Here is a 26,982-nt window from a genome sequence, read left to right as displayed (position 1 = left end):
CGGTGGCTTCTCGGACGAGCGTTCGGGTCTTCCGGCGATTCATGAAGGTCCTGTGCCCGATGTCCACCAGGTGTCACTGCTGCGCTGAGGTCCGCCGAGTTGAGTTGGAGTTCACTGATCTCTTCCTGGTGCATGTAAGTATGGCGCGTGCGACCAATTTTTTTAAAAAATGCGTTGGTTTTCCCGAATCCGTCAGGTTTTCGTTCGACCACGCCCCCCTCTTTCCGTCGCGTGCATGCCAGCGCCGATGCGCCACAATCCGATTGCGTGTGCCAAAAACCCGGGTTAATTCAGGGAAAATCGGCGCAAAACGGAAATATTCGGGTAACACGTCGGGAAAACGTGAATCGGGCCCTTAGTAAATGACCCCCCCAATATGTATATAACAGTGTTCTACACTACACAGCTGTGAAGGCAGCACAGATAAAAATGATTGGTGGAGATGGAGGGCTAGGGATCTCTCATCCCTAATTCCTGCTGTGTACATCCCCCACTTGGTCAGCAGCTGCTGGGACAGATCTCTGTAAGTGTATAGAGTTGTGGATATATAAATAAGTATATTTTCTGATCGGTTTGGGGGACCTATTCAGAAGTCTCCTACGGAGCCTACCTCTCCTCATTACGCCACTGCCACATTCCTTTTCCCAGTCTACCTACCTGCAGGAGACAACTGGATGACTGTCCCTACTACTGTCACTACTCTGATAAAGTTCTCAGAACAGATGATGAGCAGAGAGAGACAAACAAACCTATAAATAGGCAGACACAAGTAAAGTCATAATACCCTTGTCAAATAACCGGCGAGGTACAGAATCGAAAGGCAAAAGAGTAGTCAGAAGACAGAGTGAGGGTCAAAATTAACAGAAAGCAAAATAGTTCTAAAACTAGCAAGAGACTAGTGTAGCCAGCACTGAGCACATTGAAGATTATATTTTTAAGGAGTTCTTGCATGGTGCCCTGAAAACTGATTGGTTCCGCCATCCATCACTCATCCACACCTGATGCACAAAGTAAACTCCAAGATGAAACCACACAGCTTTCTGCAGATCATACACAGCTCAGCTAAGAAACTGAATTTTGCAAACTTAGCTATAAATCACAGCCTGAGGCCTCATTCACAGGGCCATGAGGACCGGATCCTGGGCGATCACAGCGCCAGGAGGAGGAGTTGGGAGGGGTGAGCTCTTGTCACCCCTTTACACTGCATAGGTCCAACACGGTCATGGTGCGGTGTGCACCATTGAAATCTACGGGGACCGTGATCTGTTCTCAAATCATGCAACCTGATCAAGGCCCCCATTGCGGCCATTTGAATGAGGCCTAAAGTAGAGCAAACCTGCGTGTGGTTCACAACCTCAGAACACTACAGTAAGAACCCATTCAGTGAATTCTGAAAGAGCCTCTGTAGACATTTCTCTGTCGCAGAATGCTATTTATCCCTATAAGAAAATGCCCCTTTCTATATACACATTCTACCCATGTGTTGACCCGCATACTCTGACCTTCATTCTGTTTCCATTTTGTGACCATCTAATCCACATTTCTAAAGACTATTTGTTACATCATGTCCGTAAAATATGGATGAGGGTGGTCTCTCCTTTTGTTCCATTCTGTCCTTACTGGTCTGCAAACTGGTGTATTTCTTTCCTACCACCAGCCTTGATTGATTTCTACTACATCCATTTGTCCCCTGTGAACTCTGCTCTAATTTATAAAGAGTTATGGATAGAATCTCTCCCCACTCTCATTGCTGCCCTGGCTGATGTCAGTGATCCTGATGTAATCATCTTCTGGACCAGGGCTCTGACATATTATTGAAGATTTTGTGAACTATTGCTCTTTGCTCTATTGCTTTTTGCTTGTTATTGTCTTGTACTGAGCTAGTTAGTTTTCATTCTGTTTTCTTCTGTACTCTGATATATGTGATCCTTTTGCTTGATGTTTCTTTGCATAGTGATTTTTTTAATAAGATTTTATTTTATTTTATATTTTGCACAAACATTTACAGAAACACATATATGACACACAGGCCGATTGTTACATAAACCACAATGGACATATAAACCAATTTCATGACTCGCAGGTCATAGAATTAGCTGATAAACGTTCTATACACAGATAGGGAATTTGTACACAGGTAAAGAAATTACTATTCAGAATGCTTCTAGTCAGATATAACTAATGTTGTTCCCTGGGCCTAGGCCCCTAAGTGCCACCTCTCTTTTCAGTATGGGTGGTAGTGCTTGAAGCTTCCATCCCCCTAGCCAGGTAAGCCCCAATTTCTTAGTGTGCCCCTGAGTTGCTCCGTCAGGTACCATTGTGTTATAGAGAATGGCTGAAAAATGGTATCCCGATCCCGGGGAGAGACATGGTGTATCAGAAAACCCTTCCAACTCCTAAACAATTTCCCCGTTAACTTGGACTTGGCCGGCTCTGCTTCCAATTTCTCCAGGTAGAAGAACTATGGGAGATCCCTAAGGATCCCTAGGCCATGCACCTCCATCCAGATTGGACATGCTACCTTCCTCTCTGGGAATGCTAGGGATGGAGGTAGGTTGAAGGCGAAGATCGCTTTGTGCATGATACGAATCTGAGTGTCCCTCCACCTCTCTTTGAGCACACTGCTTCTGATCCCATGGGGAACAGTAATCTGATTCGAGCCTTGTGTCCGAGTAGCAGCTGCTGCCTTTCAACCAGTCCAGTATATGTTGTGTGAGGCAGGCCAAGTTATAGCACCTGATGTCAGGTAAGTTTATTCCACCCTGGTCCTTTGTCATTGTCAGTTTCAAGAGCTCTATACTCAGTCTTTGTGCCCCTGTGACCCCATGCTGCCTCACTCACCTCGCCGAGTTCTGGTGGCGCCTCCCTTGGGTTGGTGCGTGCATCCCCATCTCGATGGGCGTGCACCCCGGCTCTGTAAAAAGGGCCAGTCTGTGCTAATTGGTACTTGCCAGACACTAACCTGTTAAATAGCCAGCTTCTTCTTATGACACCGACTGTGGAACGACTTGGTGGTACCACGCTGCAACAAGTCATTCCGCTTTGCGGCAGGCTCTGGTGAGAACGGGGTACCACTAAGACTCCGGTCCCAGGTGTCAGCTTTCATTATCGACCACAGTGGTCCAGTGGATCCACTATCCCTGGTGCCTGACATATAGGGGCTTATTTACTCAGGGTCCGCGAACACACTTTCGCCTGACTTTCTGACGTTTTTGGGTCTCGCACGGCTGTGACAGACATTTACCAGGGGATTGTGTCGCACACAAACGGATTTTGGCGCAGCTGCGCCGGCTTTCATGCGTCAGAAATGGGGGGGCGGGCCATTAGACGATCCAACTGATTCAGACTGAGCGTGGGATTTAACTTTCAAATTGTGTTACAAGATCAAGCACTTACATGCACCAGGAAGAACAAGACAAACTCAGTCGGACCTGAGCGGGGAAGCAACACACGCAGGATATCGGGCGCACGATCTTAATGAATCGCATCATAGTACATGATCGTCGGACAACACTCTTTCTGTGAACTCCTCCGGACGGGTAAGTGAATGTTCCACATACTTTGCTACTGGTCACAATTTTCTGGTGTACAGGCTATTCTGTCATGCCCCCTATTTATCGGGGACATATCTTTTTTTCAGAGAATTGCCTGACAAAGGTCTAAAACCTTCAGTAAATGTGGCGCTTGGCATTTCAGGTGCAAATGACTCCAGTTTTCTGGTATAGACAAATTAATACCATCTACCTCAAAAAATATCATATAATATCATAAATCAATATTTTTAAACACAGAAATTTTGATCAAATGAAAAGTATGTACAGTAAATGCCCTCAATACTTGGTCGGGGCTTCTTTTGCAACAATACAGGTGACTAGAAGGCTGCTATCACTTAACCTGGGCTTCCATAACACCTCTGCAGCGCCATCAGCAGATCGCCTCTATGCCATGCCTTATTGATTTAATCATTCATGCAAAAGGAGCTCAGACCAAATATTAAGGGCATTAGACCAACATTTCTGTGTTCAAAAATTTTTATACATTTGGTCTTATATAATATTCTATAAAGGGGGAAATATATCAAGACTGGTGTTTTAACAACGTGAAATTCTCTCGCCAGTATCTATTAAGAGGGGTGAAAACCTGTGACCTGGAGACTATTTCAGGGGTGTTCCCTGCCTCTCTGCTGCCTGAGGCGAATTATAGAAAGATGCCCTAAACCCCCCCCCCCTCCCCGAACGGTCAAAGAGTTATTTACTGTGCTTAGTGGTAATAATAAATTGGGGAACCCACGGATCACAGAATTGATGGAGAAGCCAGTGACTCATCCTCCCTGCAATATACTGTGCCATTTCCAGCAGCTCTCAGTCTTAGGGTACATTCACACCCGGTAAGCCCGCTGTGCGGTTATACCGCCCTGTGCTGGAGGTGAGGAGGAGGTGGCCCCTCCTCCCTCCATAGGGAACAGTGGCGCACGGCCACACATTCGCAAAAAGATAGAGCATGCTCTATCTTTTTGTGGTGTACGGCGCGTATCGGTGTTATACATGTGTCTATGAGGTCCATACATGTCTCCATTGCCGTCTATGGGGATGTATATGCTGCCGCAAATTTGCGGCCGAATGTACGTCCCTATGAACAGCCGTGTGAGTGAGCCCTTACATGCCACCTTTCTTGCAGCTGCCCCCTTTTCTGTAGCCCCTCCTAATAGGGTTCCTTTTTTGTGTTTATTGTCTACAAAAGAAGGGTCTACAGAAAAGGCTACACTATAATAGCCCTATATCTATAGCCCCAAACATCTATAATGTCCCCATGGTCTTTGGCCTTTTCACTATGAGGAAAAAAACATACATAATGTATATACCTACTACTATACATACTTTATATACCTACTGTGTATACATACGGTATATACCTACTACTATACATACTGTATGTACATACTACTATACATACTATATATATTAGTATAAGCCGAGACACCTAATTATACCACGAGAAAAATGGGAAATCTTATTGACTGGAGTATAAGCCTAGTGAGGGAAATACAGTCGCTACTCATTAATGAAATGTCCACAGAAGAGCCCCCGCTTAATGGTATGTCCACGGCGGAGCTCCCCTTTAATGTAGTGTCCACAGCAGAGTGCCCCTTTAATGTTATGTCCCCTGCAGTGAACCCCTTTAATGTAATGTCCACTGCAGAGCACCCCTTTAATGTAATGTCCCCTGCAGAGCACCCCTTTAATTAAATCTCCCCTGCAGAACCCTCTTCAATGTGATGTCTCCTGCAGATTCCCCCTTTAATGTAATGTCCCCTGCAGAGCCTCCCCCTCTAATGTAATGTCTCCTGTAGAGTCCCCCTGTAATGTAATATCTCCTGCAGAGTCCCCCTTTAATGTAATGTCCCCGGCAGAGTCCCCTGTAATGTAATGTCCGTTGCAGAGCCCCCTGTAATGTAATGTTCGTTGCAGAGCCCCCTGTAATGTAATGTCCCCTGCAAAGCCCCCCTTAATGTAGTGTCCCCTGCAGAGTCCCCCTGTAAAGTCATGTTTCCTGCAGAACCCCCCTTCAATGTAATGTCCCATGCAGAGCCTCTCCTTTTAATGTAATGTTCTCTGCAGAGCCTCCCCCTTTAATTTAATGTTCTCTGCAGAGCTCCCCTTTAATGTAATGACTCCTACAGAGTCCCCCTGTAATGTAATGTCCCCTGTAGAGCCCCCCTTTAATGTAATGTCCCCTGCAGAACCTCCCTCTTTAACATAATGTTCTCTGCAGAGCCCCTCTTTAATGTAATGTCCCCTGCAGAGACCCCTTTAATGTAATGACTCCTACAGAGTCCCCCTGTAGTGTAATGTCCCCTATAGAGCCATTTAATGTAATGTCCACTGCAGAGCCTCCCCCTTTAATGTAATGTCCCCTGCAGAGCCTCACCCTTTGATGTAATTGTGATTTTTGAAAGATTTACTATGAAGCAAGATGACGATGTGGGGATCGGGCATTGTACTCAGATAATCTGTTTCTTCAACTGTTGCAAGACCCAGACACTGAGGAAACTTTATTATGAACAGCTGATCCAATATATAAACACATGTATCATATTGGAGATGATTTCAATATGTTTGGTTACAGGATATGAAAGTCACTTGATGCATTGAACCCATATTGTTAATTGGTCACATGTTTGATCAAATGTTTTCTATGTTACTAGTTATTCATAGTTTATACGGTTGAAAAACAACACATGGTCAACCAAGGTAGGGAAGGGATTGGATGAGGAAGAGATTTAGGGGAAACAATTCTATATAACATAACCATCAATGTTATTTAGGTGTTAAAATCATCTCCACCCTTCTTGAAGCTCTCTGCTGTCCCTATTGGCTTGTGACTAGAGATGAGCGAGCACTAAAATGCTCGGGTACTCGTTATTCGAGACGAACTTTTCTCAAAGTCAATGGGAGACTCGAGAATTTTTCAAGGGGACCAAGGCTCTGCACAGGGAAGCTTGGCCAAACACCTGGGAACCTCAGAAAAGGATGGAAACACCACAAAAATGGACGGCATGCAGAGGCAGCGGCAGGCTAGAGAGTGTCATGGCGACATACCCTAAATGGACTCAGGCTTCACCGCAAGAAGCGCCAAAATGATTTCCTATGTGAACAAAAGGTTGACGGTATATTTAGTCGATAACACAGCATGGTGGCGAGATAGTGACCAAGTTCCATAACGTATCTGGTAAAACACCCGAAAAAACATGTGGAGGCAGCCATGGAGATGACTTCCATGATTAAGAGCGACAGTATGGGGCATTCATATTGCGCTGCTATGATTGCAACTTCAGGTCTCCAGCATGGCAGCGACAGATGGGCCGAGTTCCACTATGTATCTGGTGAAACACCTGAAAATTCTGCCTGACACAGCTCGTTTGATAAGGGGACCATGTATGGATGCAGTGAACTAGTAGTAGATTAAACGTGCTGCAGTTAAAACTATGTTAGTTGTATCTTGGGATGGAGCTGGCGCTCCGCTGACAGGCGAGCTTTCGCCAATCCAAGCCCCTGTCTCTCGGCTACTCCCCAAACAGCACTTCTAAGAACCTTTTGTATAAGATCAAGTGTAGTAGCGTTCTTATAAGTTTGGGATATGGCGGGTGAGGGGAATGTAAACAGATGCGCAAGAAGCGCTGAAATAATATCGGTAAATGATAAAAGTTTGCCAGTATATTTTGTGGATTACACAGCAGGGTGGCGACAAAGTTAACAAGTTTGATGTGGAAGCCATGAAAACAACCCAAAATTCTGCCTGACACAGCTCGTTTGATAAGGGGACCATGTATGGAGGCAGTGAACTAGTAGTAGATTAAAGGTGCTGCAGTTAAAACTATGTTAGTTGGATCTTGGGATGGAGCTGGCGCTCCGCTGCCAGGCGAGCTTTCACCAATCCAAGCCCCTGTCTCTAGGCTATTCCCCAAACAGCACTTCTAAGAACCTTTTGTATAAGATCAAGTGTAGTAGCGTTCTTATAAGTTTGGGTTATGGCAGGTGAGGGGAATGTAAACAGATGCGCAAGAAGCGCTGAAATAATATCGGTAAATGATAAAAGTTTGCCAGTATATTTTGTGGATTACACAGCAGGGTGGCGACAAAGTTAACAAGTTTGATGGGGAAGCCATGAAAACAACCCAAAATTCTGCCTGACACAGCTCATTTGATAAGGGGACCATGTATGGAGGCAGTGAACTAGTAGTAGATTAAAGGTGCTGCAGTTAAAACTATGTTAGTTGGATCTTGGGATGGAGCTGGCGCTCCGCTGCCAGGCGAGCTTTCGCCAATCCAAGCCCCTGTCTCTAGGCTATTCCCCAAACAGCACTTCTAAGAACCTTTTGTATAAGATCAAGTGTAGTAGCGTTCTTATAAGTTTGGGTTATGGCGGGTGAGGGGAATGTAAACAGATGCGCAAGAAGCGCTGAAATAATATCGGTAAATGATAAAAGTTTGCCTGTATATTTTGTGGATTACACAGCAGGGTGGCGACAAAGTTAACAAGTTTGATGTGGAAGCCATGAAAACAACCCAAAATTCTGCCTGACACAGCTCGTTTGATAAGGGGACCATGTATGGAGGCAGTGAACTAGTAGTAGATTAAACGTGCTGCAGTTAAAACTATGTTAGTTGGATCTTGGGATGGAGCTGGCGCTCCGCTGCCAGGCGAGCTTTCGCCAATCCAAGCCCCTGTCTCTAGGCTACTCCCCAAACAGCACTTCTTATAACCTTTTGTATAAGATCAAGTGTAGTAGCGTTCTTATAAGTTTAAGTTATGGCAGGTGAGGGGAATGTAAACAGATGCGCAAGAAGCGCTGAAATAATATCGGTAAATGATAAAAGTTTGCCAGTATATTTTGTGGATTACACAGCAGGGTGGCGACAAAGTTAACAAGTTTGATGTGGAAGCCATGAAAACAACCCAAAATTCTGCCTGACATAGTTCGTTTGATAAGGAGACCATGTATGGACGACTTTTGGAGGCAGCTATGGCGATGACGTGTGGAGGTAGCAATGGAGACAGCGTGTGGAGGCAGCTAAAAAGACGACATGTGGAGGCTGCTATGGAGACAATTTAATTTGGATAGTGCCTGTATGTGGCAGTCCAAAAAAGTTTTCAAACCAGAGGAGCAGGTAGGTGGTCCTCCAGAAAAATTAAATAAATTGAGTGCCTGTATGTGGCAGTCCAAAAATGTTTTCAAACCAGAGGAGCAGGTAGGTGGTCCTCCAGAAAAATTTAATAGATTGATTGCCTGTATGTGGCACTCCCAAAAATTGTTTAAAACAGAGGACCGGGTAGGTGGCCCTCCAGAAAAATTATTTACATAGAGTACTATAGCTAGAGCCAGTTGGCCCTGGCAAAAAATAGCCAGTTTCCTCTGCTTTAGCGTACAAAGAGAAGGAGAAGACGGACAATGAGGAGGAGGAGTGCATACATTATTCAGGTTGAGCTTCTTTCACCTGGTGGAGAATGAAAATCCGGAGAAATCCAGGCTTTATTCATCTTCATAAGCGTCAGCCTGTCAGCGCTGTCAGTCGACAGGCATGTACGCTTATCGGTGATGATGCCACCAGCTGCACTGAAAACCCGCTCGGACAACACGCTAGCGGCAGGGCAGGCAAGAACCTCCAAGGCGTACAGCGCCAGTTCGTGCCACATGCCCAGCTTTGAAACCCAGTAGTTGTAAGGAGCTGTGTGATCATTTTGGACGATGGTATGGTCAGCTACGTACTCCCTCACCATCTTTCTGTAAAGATCAGCCCTACTCTGCCGAGACTGGGGACAGGTGACAGTGTCTTGCTGGGGTGACATAAAACTGGCAAAGGCCTTGTAAAGCGTACCCCTGCCAGTGCTGGACAAGCTGCCTGCTCGCCTACTCTCCCTTGCTACTTGTCCCGCAGAAGTACTCCCTCTGCTGATAGCGCTGTCAGAAGGGAAATACTGTTTCAGCTTGTGCACCAGGGCCTGCTGGTATTCATGCATTCTCACACTCCTTTCCTCTCCAGGGATGAGAGTGGAAAGATTTTGCTTGTACCGTGGGTCCAGGAGAGTGAATACCCAGTAATCGGTGCTGGAATAAATTCTTTGAACGCGAGGGTCACGGGATAGGCAGCCTAGCATGAAATCTGCCATATGCGCCAGAGTCCCAACGCGCAAGAATTCACTCCCCTCACTGGCCTGACTCTCCATTTCCTCCTCCTCCAACTCCTCCAACTCCTCTTCTTCTGCCCATACACGCTGAACAGTGAAGGACTGAACAATGGTCCCCTCTTCTGTCTCGCCAACATTCTCCTCCTCTTCCTCCTCATCCTCCTCCACCTCCTCCGATATGCGCTGAGAAACAGACCTAAGGGTGCTTTGGCTATCAACAAGGGAATCTTCTTCCCCCGTCTCTTGTGACGAGCGCAAAGCTTCCGACTTCATGCTGACCAGAGAGTTTTTCAACAGGCCAAGCAGCGGGATGGTGAGGCTGATGATGGCGGCATCGCCACTGACCATCTGTGTTGACTCCTCAAAGTTACTCAGCACCTGACAGATATGAGACATCCACGTCCACTCCACATTGTAGACTTGAGGAAGCTGACTGACCTGACTATCAGTTCTGGTGGAAGTTGACATCTGGCAGTCTACAATCGCTCTGCGCTGCTGGTAAACTCTGGATAACATGGTTAATGTTGAATTCCACCTCGTGGGCACGTCGCACAACAGTCCTCCAACTCCTCTTCTTCTGCCCATACACGCTGAACAGTGAAGGACTGAACAATGGTCCCCTCTTCTGTCTCGCCAACATTCTCCTCCTCTTCCTCCTCATCCTCCTCCACCTCCTCCGATATGCGCTGAGAAACAGACCTAAGGGTGTTTTGGCTATCAACAAGGGAATCTTCTTCCCCCGTCTCTTGTGACGAGCGCAAAGCTTCCGACTTCATGCTGACCAGAGAGTTTTTCAACAGGCCAAGCAGCGGGATGGTGAGGCTGATGATGGCGGCATCGCCACTGACCATCTGTGTTGACTCCTCAAAGTTACTCAGCACCTGACAGATATCAGACATCCACATCCACTCCTCATTGTAGACTTGAGGAAGCTGACTGACATGACTACCAGTTCTGGTGGAAGTTGACATCTGGCAGTCTACAATCGCTCTGCGCTGCTGGTAAACTCTGGATAACATGGTTAATGTTGAATTCCACCCCGTGGGCACGTCGCACAACAGTCGGTGAGCGGGCAGTTGGAGGCGGCGCTGCGCTGCCCTGAGAGTGGCAGCATCTGTGCTGGACTTCCTGAAATGCGCACAGATGCGGCGCACCTTCGTGAGCAAATCAGACAGATTGGGGTATGTCTTGAGGAAACGCTGAACTATGAGATTTAACACATGGGCCAGGCATGGCACATGTGTCAGTCTGCCGAGTTGCAGAGCTGCCACCAGGTTACGGCCGTTGTCACACACAACCATGCCTGGCTTCAGGTTCAGCGGTGCCAGCCACAGATCAGTGTGCGCCGTGATGCCCTGTAATAGCTCTTGGGCGGTGTGCCTTTTATCGCCTAGGCTCAGCAGTTTGAGCACCGCCTGCTGTCGCTTAGCGATGGCACTGCTGCTGTGCCTAGAGCTACCGACTGATGGTGCCATGCCCACGGATGGTAATTCGGAGGAGGAGATGGAGGAGGGGTGGGAGAAGGAGGAGGCATAGTAGGCCTTTGAGACCTGGACCGAGGTAGACCCGCAATCCTCGGCGTCGGCAGTATATGACCAGCCCCAGGGTCAGACTCGGTCCCAGCCTCCACCAAGTTAACCCAATGTGCCGTCAGCTATATATAGTGGCCCTGCCCGGCAGCACTCGTCCATGTGTCCGTGGTAAGGTGGACCTTGTCAGAAATGGCGTTGGTCAGGGCACGGATGATGTTCTCTGACACGTGCTTGTGCAGGGCTGGGACGGCACATCGGGAAAAGTAGTGGCGGCTGGGGACCGAATACCGAGGGGCGGCCACCGCCATGAGGTTTCGAAAGGCCTTTGTCTCTACCAGCCTATAGGGCAGCATCTCCAGGCTAAGCAGTTTGGAGTTGTGGACGTTGAGGGCTTGGGCGTGTGGGTGGTTGCACTATACTTCCTTTTGCGCTCCAGCGTCTGGGGTATGGAGAGCTGAATGCTGGTGGATGCTGTGGAGGATCGTGGAGGCGAAGATGGGGTTTTCGCACGGGAGGTGTTTTGGCCGGGGTCCTGGGCAGGGGGCTGACTAGCAGATGACACAGGGGAAGGAGCAGTGATGTGCCCGGCCGGAGGTGAACGGGCTTGGTGCCATTGAGTGGGGTGTTTAGCATTCATATGCCTGCGCATACTGGTGGTAGTTAAGCTAGTAGTTGTGGAACCCCTGCTGATCCTGGTTTGGCACAGGTTGCACACCACAGTCCGTCGGTCATCCGGTGTTTCATTAAAGAACCTCCAGACTTCTGAAAATCTAGCCCTCGCCACGGGAGCTTGACTACGGGAAACATTTGGCGCTGATGCACCAGCTCTGGCCCTGCCTCTCCGTCTGGCCCCACCACTGTCTCTTCCAACCTGTTCTGCTATAGGACTCGCCTCCGTCTCAGAAGCACAGTGTTCACCCGGCCTATCAACCCAGCTTGGGTCTGTCACCTCATCATCCTCCGATCCCTGCTCCCCCCTCGGACTTCCTGCCCTGACAACAACTTCACCACTGTCTGACAACCGTGTCTCCTCATCGTCCGACACCTCTTTACACACTTCTCCCACTACGTCAATAATGTCATCATCACCCACAGACTGCGACCGGTGGAAAACCTGGGCATCGGAAAATAGCTCAGCAGCAACCGGACAAGTGGTTTGTGACTGTGGGAAGGGTCCAGAAAACAGTTCCTCAGAGTATGCCGGTTCAAATGCCAAATTTTGCTGGGAGGAGGCTGACTGGGGGGAAGGAGGCTGAGGTGGAGGAGCTGGAGGAGTGCTGATTTCGGTGACATGGGTGGACTGCGTGGAAGACTGACTGGTGGACAAATGGCTAGAAGCATTGTCCGCAATCCACGACATCACCTCTTCGCACTGTTCTGGCCTCAACAGTGCTCTACCACGAGTCCCAGTAACTTGAGACATGATGAACCTAGGGAGTGTAGCTCTGCGGCGTTCCCCTGCTCCCTCATCAGCAGGTGGTGTCTCACCACGGCCAAGACCACGGCCTCTGACCCCTGACCCCTGCAGTAGTTGGACGCCCACGTCCACGCCCTCGTCCTCTACCCCTAGCCCTCGGGTTAAACATTTTCCAAATTAAAGTGTAAACTTTACATTTTTTTTTTGTGTGTTTATTTATTTATTTTTTTTAAACAAAACGATGCTATCCTATTGCTATGGCTAGTTTCTAACCTACACTGACAGCACACAACTGGATTTTGTGCTGTGCCTGATGAGTTATAAAAAGAAATAAACGTAAGAAAAAATAAATCAGCAGACTGTGCCTAATTCAAATCAAACTCCTAATAAATTTCCCACTTCGGTGTTTGAGGTGGATATGTGTGTCACTAAGAGCTAAACACAACGGTCGCAAGTCTCCCAGCAAATTCCTCACAATATGGTACTAGCTGCACTACTAGTGGCAGCAAGCCCAGCCACAAGCAAACAAAGAAAAGTAAAATATAACGCTATTGTAGGCCTAAGTAAGCCGTTGGGGTTCTCCTATGGCTATTTTCTAGCCTACACTGAAAGCACACTGCTTTGCCAGATTACTTTGAGTTATAAAAAATATTATACGTAAAAAAAAATAAATCAGCAGACTGTGCCTAATTCTAATCAAACCCCTAATAAATTGTCCCACTTAGGTGTTAAAGGTGGATATGTGTGTCACTAAGAGCTAAGCACAACGGTAGCAAGTCTCCCAGCAAATTCCTCACAATATGGTACTAGCTTCACTACTAGTGGCAGCAAGCCCAGCCACAAGCAAACAAAAAAAAAGTAAAATATAACGCTATTGTAGGCCTAAGTAAGCCGTTGGGGTTCTCCTATGGCTATTTTCTAGCCTACACTGAAAGCACACTGCTTTGCCAGATTACTTTGAGTTATAAAAAGAAATAAACGTAAAAAAAAATAAATCAGCAGACTCTGCCTAATTCTAATCAAACCCCTAATAAATTGTCCCACTTCGGTGTTTAAGGTGGATATGTGTGTCACTAAGAGCTAAACACAACGGTCGCAAGTCTCCCAGCAAATTCCTCACAATATGGTACTAGCTGCACTACTAATGGCAGCAAGCCCAGCCACAGGCAAACCAAAAAAAAGTAAAATAAAACGTTATTGTAGCCCTAAGAAGGGCTGTTGGGTTCTTGTAGAATCACTCCTGCCTAACACTATTCTAATAGAACACCCTAACGCTTTCCCTGACCAGCAGCAGCTCTCTCCCTAGCGGCATCCAGACAGAGAATGATGCGAGCAGCGCAGGCAGGGACTAGTCTATTCCAGGGTCACCTGATCTGGCCAGCCAACCACTGCTATCGACCTGTAAGGGTACCACGTCATGCTGGGTGGAGTGCAGAGTCTCCTGGCTTGTGATTGGCTCTGTTTCTGGCCGCCAAAAATCACAACGGCGGGAGCTGCCATTTTCTCGAGCGAGCGAAGTATTCGTCCGAGCAACGAGCAGTTTCGAGTACGCTAATGCTCGAACGAGCATCAAGCTCGGACGAGTATGTTCGCTCATCTCTACTTGTGACAAGCTTGTTCTAAATTTGGTGTACGTCAGGAGTAGAGATGAGCAGACTTGATGTCCACATTTCGGCTTTGGCCGCCTGACCCCGATGTATTTCCAGATTGGCAGTTGAACACTCAATCTGCAAATTAATGCCCCCTATGATGGCTATGATTGGCCAGGGGGAACTGGCAATACATCTGAGATGGGCTGCCGTACCTGAACACCGAACCCGAAGGCGGACATAAAATCCAGAGTGTGCACCTATTTGAATATATATATTTATATATCTATAGTGTATGAAGTGTAAGTAATTTCCATAACCCAATGTATTATTTTTTTTCGACCCGTTTTGGGTGATTTCTTTATGCATCCCTATAAAACCAAACGAAAGTCTTCACGCTGCTACTTAGTATTTATTGCAAATAACATATATGTAACATACAGGATGTCATGATGTTTTTTTTCCAGAAAAGTAAAGGACAGACCCGCAACCAATGAGCAAAGAGTTAACAGAATACCACTTTTTACCATTAAACCTCCTTAACCTTCTTAGCACTAGCAAGAAAAAGCTGATCATATTTGGCTAAGTCACTGGTGACCTTGCTATCAAGTTTCTCAAGATTTTCTATAATGAAGCCTCCATCTTCCAGAGCCTTCCTAAAAAACTCTTCATCCATGATCAGAGAGTGATACTTGTCTTCTCCAATAAAAAAATGCTTTGCATTGAATGCCCCAACGAGGAGAAGATGACCTCCTACATTTAAGAAAGAGGATAACTTTTTAATGATCTTCCTATATGCCTCTTTGTCTTTGCTAGTATGACCTATTAAATATAAGCTCATCAGGCAGTCGGCTTTCAGAAGTGGCAAAGACTCATCTTTGCTCAGGTCACAAATCATCATATTATTTATTTTTCTTCTTAGAGTCTCTTCTTTTTCCATCCATTTCTTTCTGGATAAAAAGAGAGAAATTGAACAAATAAATCTGAAAGCACAACATAAATGACATTAGCACTAACACGATATACATATGCTGTAAATGTAAGAGAGTGACTGACATAATGGGGCTCCGATTTCCATTTTGCCTCAAATTCCCCTGGGTTTTTGGCGCACACGATCAGATTGTGGCGTATCGGCGCCGGCTAGCATGCAACAGAAATCGGGGGGCGTGCCGTCAGACAAACCGCAGAATTTAAAAACGAAATTGTGTCGCGAGATCAAGCACTCACATGCACCAGGAAGAAGAAGGTGAACTCTGGCGGATCTCAGCCCGGAAGCGACACATGAAGGAAATTGGAAGCACGACCTTAGTAAATCACGGCAGACCCGAATCCTCGTCAGACACTGCACCGCGGGATAGCGACAGGACCGGGTAAGTAAATCTGCCCCAATGGATTGAGCCAGAGGCAGAAAGTGATTTAAAACTGTGCCTTTGGGGAGCATTGGCTTCACTATTGGACCTTTAGATAAATAATACCCTTTAGAAGTTAAACCTTTTGAAATTTTAGACAAAATAATATTAATAATAATATTTTAATAATAATATTACAATTCAAAAATTTGAATAACATTTTTGCTTTTACAGTACAGGTTGGCTAACCACTCTTCATTCAGGGTCCTTGTGTAATGCTGCAGTAGGGGAATGGAATGGATGGACTGGAGGGACAGATCAGGACAGTAAGCCCTAATACTCAACCCCTTCCCAACTGTCCCTGCCTAATTGCCCTTACAACCTTAAGCTGTAGAAGACAACTGGTCGATGTTCCTCTTCTGCACCAAAATGCATACATAGGGGCAGATTTACTTACCCGGTCCTTTCGCGATCCAGCGGGGCATTCTCAGTGGAGGATTCAGGTCTTCCGGGTGCGCCCATTGTCCACTAGGTTTCGCTGCTGCGCTGAATTCTGTCGGAGTGCACTGAAGTTCACCGTCCTACCTTGGGTGCAGGTAAGCGTTTGTCAAGCAACACTTTTTTTCTTTTAAATACGGCAGTTTTTACCGAATCCGTCGGGTTTTCTAATGGCCACCCCACCGGATTTCCATTGCGTGCATGCTGGCGCCGATGCGCCACAATCCGATCATGTGCACCAAAATCCCGGGGCAATTCAGGGAAATCGGCGCAAATCGGTAATATTGAGGTTATGCGACGGAAAAATGCGATTCTGGCCCTTAGTAGATGCCCCCATAGAGTCAAAGGAGAATATTTATCAGGACCTCTGCGCCACGTCAGTAGCAAGCCTATTGCTAGCACTTGTGACTACTTAGCCCTATCCGCCCCTGAGCAGAGAATAACATGGCGTTTATTCCCCCAAAGTCCCCCAAAGACTAGACAATGCAAAGATAGAAGTATGGTCGGCAAGTATGAGTCAGAAACACGATATAGAGGATATGTTATTTGGATCAAATATTGAAAGCCATAAAAACAAAGCCTGCCAGGTCCAGCACGGTCCAACAATGATTTACTTGTTAAGTCCACAACATTTGAATGTTTTTTCTGTGTAGATTGCTCATAATTTTTTATTTATTATATATATATATATATATATATGTATATATATATATATATATATATATATATTTATATAAACTCCAAGTCATATTACCAACTGATGTTTGAATCATATAGAAACCATAAGTGAGCCACTGGTAAAGTAATTCATCCTGTAGGTAGCTTGTAACTTAAGAGACATAGATATGGACAGTGAGCTATGACACTGAGCCCCCTAAACAATCCTGACCTACTTGCCTCTGCGTACCCTAAATGATACGGTACAACTAGAAGATGGTCCTTCCGTGCGCCAAAATGCAAACACATAAAAGAAAAAACAACGTAAACAGAGAATAATAGTCAACATGCTTGGTCAAAACAGAGATAGCAACAAAGTACAGAATCACAAAGGCAAAAGAATAATCTGAACAGTAGTCAAGATAAAAAAAACAGAGATAAAGCAAATAGTGTCTTTCACACAAGCAAAGAAACTGACACCTGACTGAATGTGAACAAACAGTAATTGTTAAACAGAAAACTCCAGAACAGAGCTCTGTCATTCGTAGAACAGTTAACCGTTGCTAGACCAGAGCAGATTGCGGTGGCTAATTTAGCTAACCAACTAAGTGCATTTCTAAACCAAGACAAAAACTGCATCTCCTTAGAGGGATTTTGATGACGCTTGAATAGATGTTAAACAACTATTATATGATTGCACAGAATTTTTAGGTATCACTAGGAATTACAATTTCTCCTGCAAATAACAAGCTTTCATAAGGTTCTGTAAATTGTAATCCAGGATGTAAAAAATGTAAATGATTCATCTATTCTTTTGGCAGCAGCCGTTTAAAAAACCACTTTATAATCCTTCATGACAATGATAAACCCTTGAGAATTATTAACAGAGGTTATGGGCTCAATATTCAATAATGTATTTAATTTCATACCTGTCACCTTTTAACTCTGGAAAATGCTCTGATAGATGGGACCAGTCAAAACTCTCCTCTTCCCCTTTCCGCCATTTCTCCATCTCCCTCATGCAAAGGTCATTTGGCTCCAGAACTATTATATCACTGAAATAGTCGCATATTGTCAGCAGGTGGGATACGTTAGGTCCAGATGAAAAGTCAATCAATGTCTTTCCTGCTATTTTACCTGTTACAATGGAAGACAGAAGAAGTCCCATAGGTCTATAATATAAGCAGAGGTAGATAGTCATCACCCAAAAAAATGTGTGCCCCTAGAATAGCAGGTGTCTGGCACATATGCTGGGTACCTGTGTGGATATCACACCAGCCATCAGGAGAATAGGTGATTGGGATGATATGTTCACCATAATCACCAGTGACCTCCCATACAGCAAGGGGTTATATGTATGACCTTCTACGCAGGAAATACCATGACTTTTCCTGGATAAAGAACATGGACCTCTAGGTAGACATATTATCTACATGGACAAAAATTGAGAAATACAAAAAAGCCTTACCTGAAGACAACAGACTCTGAAGAGTTTTCATTGGAAACAGAATAATTTCTTCATGTAATGTTTTATCAGTTTCAGGCAAGACATAAGTATTTAGCAGATGCTTTGGATCAAACTCATGTTCGTGGTAATGCTTCAATGAGCCAGGATCCATCCCGAATCTCTTCAATGTTTTTCTGTTGACGTGACCTAAAATTTGATTTGCATCCAATATCATTCAGAATTTATAGTTGGCAGTATTGAGTCATGAGATGTTATCTGCTGCAACTTCATTATATTCTTATGTTGATTTACTTTGTATATTGTATGTAAGGAGGACACATGATGTCTTCTAAGCTCCACAGGGGGATGTTGCCTCAGGGGGATACTGGAGTAAAAAAACACTTTTCATAGAATGATATAATAATTTTAACACAATACTCACCTCTTGAAATATTTGACTCTGCCGTCAACACCTCAGTGGTCCCCTCCTGGTCTGTATGAAGTCCACATTATGCTGTAATGCCTTTTATATAATTAGGAAAGTCTGGTAAGCAGAGGTAAAATTACCTTCATCTGACTACTTCAGTACTGTCCCTTAATGCTTGAGAATTAAGGATTATATAAATAGTATCTGACAGATGGCAGCCAAAAACATAAAAATATATTAAATATTTTTTAAAATATGCTATTGGTAAAAATACACTTTAGGAAATTCCAGGGACAGTAGTAGAGATGACATTACAAGTAGTAGATTTTGTCACAGGCGTCAAAAATTACAAATGACTCCCATTTTTTGATGGTTTGGAGATGTGTCTGTCAAGACAAAGAAAGATATATAGCTCATGAGCTACCCATGTTCTGGGGGCATAACTACAGGGGTAGCAGCCTGTAGTGTCAGGGGGCTCCAGCATCCAACCAGACACACTAAAGAATGGAGGATGTGCACCATTATATACATATTGGGACACAATTACTTACCCGGTCCTGTCGCAACTTTTTTGCAACTTACCAAAATTGTTACAGGAGAGCCAGAATGTGTAGCTAGAATCCCGCTAATGTTAATGTTGGATATGTAGGAACAGTATAAGAGAAAGTACAAAGATTACAGGAGAGAGGGGACAACCCTGCAGGTTGAATAAGGTATAAGTAAGACAATATGAATGACAACATGCAAGAGCCAACTCCTACTCAACCAAGAGTCTCCTCCATGAAGAACCAATCAACACCAGATCAAAAGCCTTCTTCACAACCATGGTGAGGAGAATTGGGAGCAACATTTCCATCTTAGGGTGCACTGTATTTTTTCAAATGCATTGACGGGCCTTGTATAAATTACAATTGTACTACGCTCATTGTATATACAGTGGGGAACATGAACTAAAAACAGTGCAAACTGTACTATTTGCAATTTGCCTGTGTGGTGTGCAGTGGGCACCAGATTAAGGATTTTAGTGCACCTGTTTTCTGACTTCTGCATGTAAAATGTGGCGCACATTCTGACTGTGCATCGGAGGGCCCATTTCAGTGCCGCGTAAAGAATAGTGCAGCCACGACACAAAAAACAGTTTGCACATGAAAAAACATGCAAAGGCTGACAGAAAACTGGCGCAAGTAAATGTGTCCCAGTATGTATGAGCTAGTTCTGGCACTGTATTTCTGAACAGAGACACTTTCTGTGCTGGATTTGTGTACAAAGGATGGTTCTGGTGTTGTATTTTTGTATAGAACCCAGTTTTGGTGCTGTATTTTTGCATGAAAGTTTGGCACTGTAATTCTGTATGGAATACTGCTGGTGATGTACTTCTGCACAGTTCTGGTGCTGAATTTCTGTAGGGAGCTTGGTTTTTGGGCTTTATTTATGTAATGTGCTTGTTCTAATGCTTTTTTATGTAGTAAGCCTGTTTCTGGTTTTGTATTTATAAACTGAGATAAGTTTTGGTGCTGTATTTATATAAACTTTCTTAGTTTATGTACTAAGCTTTTTTCTGTTTATTTATTTATATAATGAGCTATTACCTATTCAGGGAAAGGTGCTATATTGGGGGGGGGGGGGGGGTGTTAAATGAAGAGTGTTGCTGTATATTTAAATTAATTTGGGGATGTATTGTATATACTAACTTATGGAGTTGGCAAAATACTACTTAATACTATAATTCACCCGGAAGCACTGTATAAAGGCAGTCACCAGGTTACATACAAGATAGGTTCTATAGGTTTGTTGTTAAGTTGAATTTTATGTAAGTCTGAACCGTGTATTTTATAATTGTAGTCCCAGTCAAATTTTCTTTGGTCTCAATTGTGACATTTGGATTTTAAAAATGTTGGATTGTTATAAGAACCAGGATTAACAATAAAGCCTCATTGCAGACACCTTTGAAAACTGTTATCGTACTAGGGGTCATCGGTAAGTCGGGTGTTCTTAAGTTGGGGACCGCCTGTATAGTATATTTAATATTTTAAATATAAATATTTTAATATTTTAGGAGTGGGCATCTTTTATGTTATAATACATTTGGGGTCGGGGGCATTGTATGTATTTCATCGACATTCTGGGGGGGGGGGGGATTTAATTTCTTAATAAACCCCTGTTGAGTAATTTTCCTTGAAATTGCTTGTTTACATTATTGCTGCTTGTGGCTGCTGTACTATATTTCAAACACAAATGAGTGTCTCATTCTATCATTCTAAACATTGTCAATTTTTTATTTCAAAAACAATCCCAATCAGCAAAATATTTATCATCTCCATACAATACAAAATGGGGAGAAAGGAGCCCAGAATAATATTAGGACTATACAGAATACAAAAAAAAAAAATCACCCTTACTGTAATGTCCTAAAATCTATATAACAGTAATAATGGCCGGACCAATGTCCATTGTCACAACTGGGAGTCTGTGGACCCTCTGGACCACCGCGGGAGGTGGTACTAGCCGACCTGGGACCGGAGTTTAAGTAGAACCACCAGGTCGTTCCACAGGTGCGACTAGCCCGTGGTGGCTGCCAAGGTTGTAATACAGGAAACAGCAGGACTCACGTCAGGAAGTGCAGGAGCTAGCACACAGGAACACAGGACCACAGAGACAAACTGGCACACAGGAACGTAGGACCACAGGAACAGACTGGCACACAGGAACGCAGGACCACAGGAATGGACAGACACACAGGAACGCAGGATACACAGGAACGGACTGGCACACAGGAATAACAGGAGAGCTTTCTCTTCATGGGGAAGACTTGAAGATCCGGCAAGGGTCACAGGAAGAGGCAGAAACTTATAACAGGCCAGCGCCAATTACCGGCGCGCTGGCCCTTTAAATCTGAGTGAGCTGGTGCACGCCGAGCCGCGGGAGCAGGAGAGGACATCGCTGGAGCCAGGGGAGGTGAGCGGATCGGAGGTCCAGGGGAACGCTGAGGGCCACGGGTGCACCCACGATCGGAGACAGAGATCGCGGGAGCACCCGTGATTTCCATACACAATCAATAGTATAAAACGGACACAGAACTGAACTAGTATAATAGAAACCAGTCCGGAGGTACCATCCGGCACGTATTGGTGTAAACTAAATCATAATGCAGGCTTACCTGTAGGCATTTGGAAATGTGGGGACAAAGTAGGGGGGAATTGAAGGAAAATACCCCGGCTGCTGTACTATATGCTGTTAAAAGACCTTAGGCCTGATGACAGCCCCCATAATAATAAAGACAACAACATCAACAATACAATAAAAACTATTCTGTCTTTGTTGATTCTTTATGTAAAATGCATGTTCATCATATCTGAGTTTAGATATATAAGAAATCCCATAAGATCTTCATAACAGTGATATGTTTTAGAAATTCATTCAAAAGAGAGGTCTTCATAAAGTGCCAGAAAATGGCGTACCCATTGCTATTCTGTCTATTTGCTCATACCATGTTTCTGTCTTCCAAGTGTGGCCTCACAAACAAATGAAACGATATTTGGATCTTATGTTCTGGATGTTTTTTTTTGCTTCTATTTCCATCTTACACCATCATTACTAATTTGTAATTTTCTTGCCAAGATCTTTTATAGATTTTAAGAAATTGTTTGTATCTTTTAGGTAAGATGGTTTCATGGTCATCAGTGGTCAATAGCCAATATATTTGGATATAGATTCGGTTACTGATCCTGCCCCTGCGACAATTGATCGCCCCGGGGGTTTGGTAGTTTATGGATCTTCGAAGGTAGTACCATATCTCCTAAGGAGGGAATTTAGTCTATGTATGTGTCTTTAATTGTCTTTCAGCTTCTAATTATTACGAGTCAAAACCACCACATTAAATCCTTTGTTTGCCCTTTTCACCACCATCTCTTTATTTTCTCTTAACCACTTAATTGCCTCTTTTTCTCCCTATGAAATATTCTTCTTATCAACAGAATATATTGACCCTTTAACATCCTGTTTCACTTTTTATTAATTTTATTTAAAAAAATTTTTTTTTTTTAAATAAATCTAAGGCACTACCTGGTGAGATGGGGAGATTATAGAAAGAAGAATTCTAGGCCTATTGCAATAGGCTTTTCACCATCCCTTTTGACTTTTATTTTTGGAAATCATTTGACGCTTATAAGTGGTATGTATGCAATATCCCATACATACTAAAAGAATAAACAATAAGAATGACATGGGGGGTCTTTATATAGTGTACATTAAGAAAACATGCAACAAGAAGCATTACAGGATAATTACATTTAACTGTTAACAAGAAAAGAAGTATCCATCTCAAATAGAGATGAGCGAACATACTCGTCCGAGCTTGATGCTCGGTCGAGCATTAGGGTACTCGTAACTGCTCGTTGCTCGGACGAGTATTTCGCCCGCTCGAGAAAATGGCAGCTCCCGCCGTTTTGCTTTTTGGCGGCCAGAAACAGAGCCAATCACAAGCCAGGAGACTCTGCACTCCACCCAGCATGACGTGGTACCCTTACACGTAGATAGCAGTGGTTGGCTGGCCAGATCAGGTGACCCTGGGATAGACTAGCCGCTGCCCGCGCTGCTCGGATCATTCTCTGTCTGGATGCCGCTAGGGAGAGAGCTGCTGCTGCTCAGGGAAAGCGTTAGGGTGTTCTATTAGCTTACTGTTAGGCAGGAGTGATTCTTAAAGAACCCAACAGCCCTTCTTAGGGCTACAATAACGTTATAATTTTTTTTTTTTTTTATTTGCAGCTAGTACCATATTGTGAGGAATTAGCAGGGGGACTTGCTACCGTTGTGTTTAGCTCTTAGTGACACACATATCCACCTCAAACACCAAAGTGGGAAAATTTATTAGGGGTTTGAGTAGAATTAGGCACAGTCTGCCAGTTTCTTTTTATTTTACGTTTATTTTTTTCATAACTCAGCGTCATCTCATCTGGCATAGTAGTGTGCTGTAATACTTGGCTAGAAAATAGCCATAGGAGAATACAAACGTCTTAATTACGCCTGCAGTAGCGTTATATATATTTGATTTCTGGTTGATCTGCTGGTGGCTGTACTTGCTGCAGTGCATCTACTATCAAATTGGGAGCAATTTGGAGTCAGACTTGCGACCACTGTGTTTTAGTGACGCACATATCCATCGCAAAGACCGAAGTGGGAAAATTTATTAGGGCCCGGGGTTGTATTTCAATTAGGCACAGTCTGCCAGTTTCTTTTTATTTTACGTTTATTTTTTTCATAACTCAGCGTCATCTCATCTGGCATAGTAGTGTGCTGTTATACTTGGCTAGAAAATAGCCATAGGAGAATACAAACGTCTTAATTACGCCTACAGTAGCGTTATATATATTTGATTTCTGGTTGATCTGCTGGTGGCTGTACTTGCTGCAGTGCATCTACTATCAAATTGGGAGCAATTTGGAGTCAGACTTGCGACCACTGTGTTTTAGTGACGCACATATCCATCGCAAAGACCGAAGTGGGAAAATTTATTAGGGCCCGGGGTTGTATTTCAATTAGGCACAGTCTGCCAGTTTCTTTTTATTTTACGTTTATTTTTTTCATAACTCAGCGTCATCTCATCTGGCATAGTAGTGTGCTGTAATACTTGGCTAGAAAATAGCCATAGGAGAATACAAACGTCTTAATTACGCCTACAGTAGCGTTATATATATTTGATTTCTGGTTGATCTGCTGGTGGCTGTACTTGCTGCAGTGCATCTACTATCAAATTGGGAGCAATTTGGAGTCAGACTTGCGACCACTGTGTTTTAGTGACGCACATATCCATCGCAAAGACCGAAGTGGGAAAATTTATTAGGGCCCGGGGTTGTATTTCAATTAGGCACAGTCTGCCAGTTTCTTTTTATTTTACGTTTATTTTTTTCATAACTCAGCGTCATCTCATCTGGCATAGTAGTGTGCTGTAATACTTGGCTAGAAAATAGCCATAGGAGAATACAAACGTCTTAATTACGCCTACAGTAGCGTTATATATATTTGATTTCTGGTTGATCTGCTGGTGGCTGTACTTGCTGCAGTGCATCTACTATCAAATTGGGAGCAATTTGGAGTCAGACTTGCGACCACTGTGTTTTAGTGACGCACATATCCATCGCAAAGACCGAAGTGGGAAAATTTATTAGGGCCCGGGGTTGTATTTCAACTAGGCACAGTCTGCCATTTCCTTTTTTATTTTACGTTTATTTTTTTCATAACTCAGCGTCATCTCATCTGGCATAGTAGTGTGCTGTAATACTTGGCTAGAAAATAGCCATAGGAGAATACAAACGTCTTAATTACACCTACAGTAGCGTTATATATATTTGATTTCTGGTTGATCTGCTGGTGGCTGTACTTGCTGCAGTGCATCTACTATCAAATTGGGAGCAATTTGGAGTCAGACTTGCGACCACTGTGTTTTAGTGACGCACATATCCATCGCAAAGACCGAAGTGGGAAAATTTATTAGGGCCCGGGGTTGTATTTCAATTAGGCACAGTCTGCCAGTTTCTTTTTATTTTACGTTTATTTTTTTCATAACTCAGCGTCATCTCATCTGGCATAGTAGTGTGCTGTAATACTTGGCTAGAAAATAGCCATAGGAGAATACAAACGTCTTAATTACGCCTACAGTAGCGTTATATATATTTGATTTCTGGTTGATCTGCTGGTGGCTGTACTTGCTGCAGTGCATCTACTATCAAATTGGGAGCAAATTGGAGTCAGACTTGCGACCACTGTGTTTTAGTGACACACATATCCATCGCAAAGACCGAAGTGGGAAAATTTATTAGGGCCCGGGGTTGTATTTCAATTAGGCACAGTCTGCCAGTTTCTTTTTATTTTACGTTTATTTTTTTCATAACTCAGCGTCATCTCATCTGGCATAGTAGTGTGCTGTAATACTTGGCTAGAAAATAGCCATAGGAGAATACAAACGTCTTAATTACGCCTACAGTAGCGTTATATATATTTGATTTCTGGTTGATCTGCTGGTGGCTGTACTTGCTGCAGTGCATCTACTATCAAATTGGGAGCAATTTGGAGTCAGACTTGCGACCACTGTGTTTTAGTGACGCACATATCCATCGCAAAGACCGAAGTGGGAAAATTTATTAGGGCCCGGGGTTGTATTTCAACTAGGCACAGTCTGCCATTTCCTTTTTTATTTTACGTTTATTTTTTTCATAACTCAGCGTCATCTCATCTGGCATAGTAGTGTGCTGTAATACTTGGCTAGAAAATAGCCATAGGAGAATACAAACGTCTTAATTACGCCTACAGTAGCGTTATATATATTTGATTTCTGGTTGATCTGCTGGTGGCTGTACTTGCTGCAGTGCATCTACTATCAAATTGGGAGCAATTTGGAGTCAGACTTGCGACCACTGTGTTTTAGTGACGCACATATCCATCGCAAAGACCGAAGTGGGAAAATTTATTAGGGCCCGGGGTTGTATTTCAACTAGGCACAGTCTGCCATTTCCTTTTTTATTTTACGTTTATTTTTTTCATAACTCAGCGTCATCTCATCTGGCATAGTAGTGTGCTGTAATACTTGGCTAGAAAATAGCCATAGCAATAGGATAGCATCGTTTGGTTTTAAAAACTAAAAAACACAAAAAAAAAAAAAAAAAAAAAAAAAAGTTAAAAAAAAAATACAAGTTATAACTCTCATTTTCAAAATGTTTAACCCGAGGGCTAGGGGTAGAGGACGAGGGCGGGGACGTGGGCGTCCAACTACTGCAGGGGTCAGAGGCCGTGGTCCTGGGCGGGGTGAGACACCACCTGCTTATGAGGGAGCAGGGGAACGCCGCAGAGCTACACTCCCTAGGTTCATGTCTGAAGTTACTGGGAGTCGTGGTAGAGCACTGTTGAGGCCAGAACAGTGCGAACAGGTGATGTCGTGGATTGCCGACAATGCTTCGAGCAATTTGTCCACCAGTCAGTCTTCCACGCAGTCCACCCATGTCACCGAAATCGGCACTCCACCAGCTCCTGCACCTCAGCCTCCTCCCCCCCAGTCTGCCCCCTCCCAGCAAAATTTGCCATTTGAACCGGCATACTCTGAGGAACTGTTTTCTGGACCCTTCCCACAGTCACAAACCACTTGTCCGGTTGCTGATGAGCAATTTTCTGATGCCCAGGTTTTCCACCAGTCGCAGTCTGTGGGTGATGATGACCTTGTTGACGTAGTGGAAGAAGTGTGTAAAGAGGTGTCCGACGATGAGGAGACACGGTTGTCAGACAGTGGGGAAGTTGTTGTCAGGGCAGGAAGTCCGAGGGGGGAGCAGACTGAGGGATCGGAGGATGATGAGGTGACAGACCCAAGCTGGGTTGAGAGGCCGGGTGAACACA

At 44.3% G+C, this 26,982-nt stretch overlaps 1 protein-coding gene across 2 annotated transcripts in view; it reads right to left on the bottom strand.

Moving 5' to 3' along the window:
- Nucleotides 1-14,686: 14,686 nt before the first annotated feature.
- Nucleotides 14,687-26,982, bottom strand: part of LOC140127818 (indolethylamine N-methyltransferase-like) — a 49,994-nt gene continuing 37,698 nt past the window's right edge. Inside the window, exons 2-5 of one of the 2 annotated variants that reach the window (XM_072148925.1) lie at nt 18,619-18,699; nt 18,198-18,383; nt 17,659-17,866; nt 14,687-15,175 (exon numbers count right to left, since the gene is read on the bottom strand). In XM_072148925.1, the coding sequence (XP_072005026.1) occupies nt 14,755-15,175; nt 17,659-17,866; nt 18,198-18,348 (780 nt within the window). In that variant the 5' untranslated portion in view covers nt 18,349-18,383; nt 18,619-18,699 and the 3' untranslated portion in view covers nt 14,687-14,754. Of the gene's footprint in view, nt 15,176-17,658; nt 17,867-18,197; nt 18,447-18,618; nt 18,700-26,982 lie in introns of those variants that run through there. The other variant, XM_072148922.1, reaches the window with a different exon arrangement.

Source organism: Engystomops pustulosus, chromosome 4 (assembly GCF_040894005.1).
Source record: "Engystomops pustulosus chromosome 4, aEngPut4.maternal, whole genome shotgun sequence".
In the NCBI taxonomy this organism is placed as follows: domain Eukaryota; kingdom Metazoa; phylum Chordata; class Amphibia; order Anura; family Leptodactylidae; genus Engystomops; species Engystomops pustulosus.
Note: the sequence above shows the minus strand (reverse complement) of the source record. Positions and strands in the feature narration are given on the sequence as shown.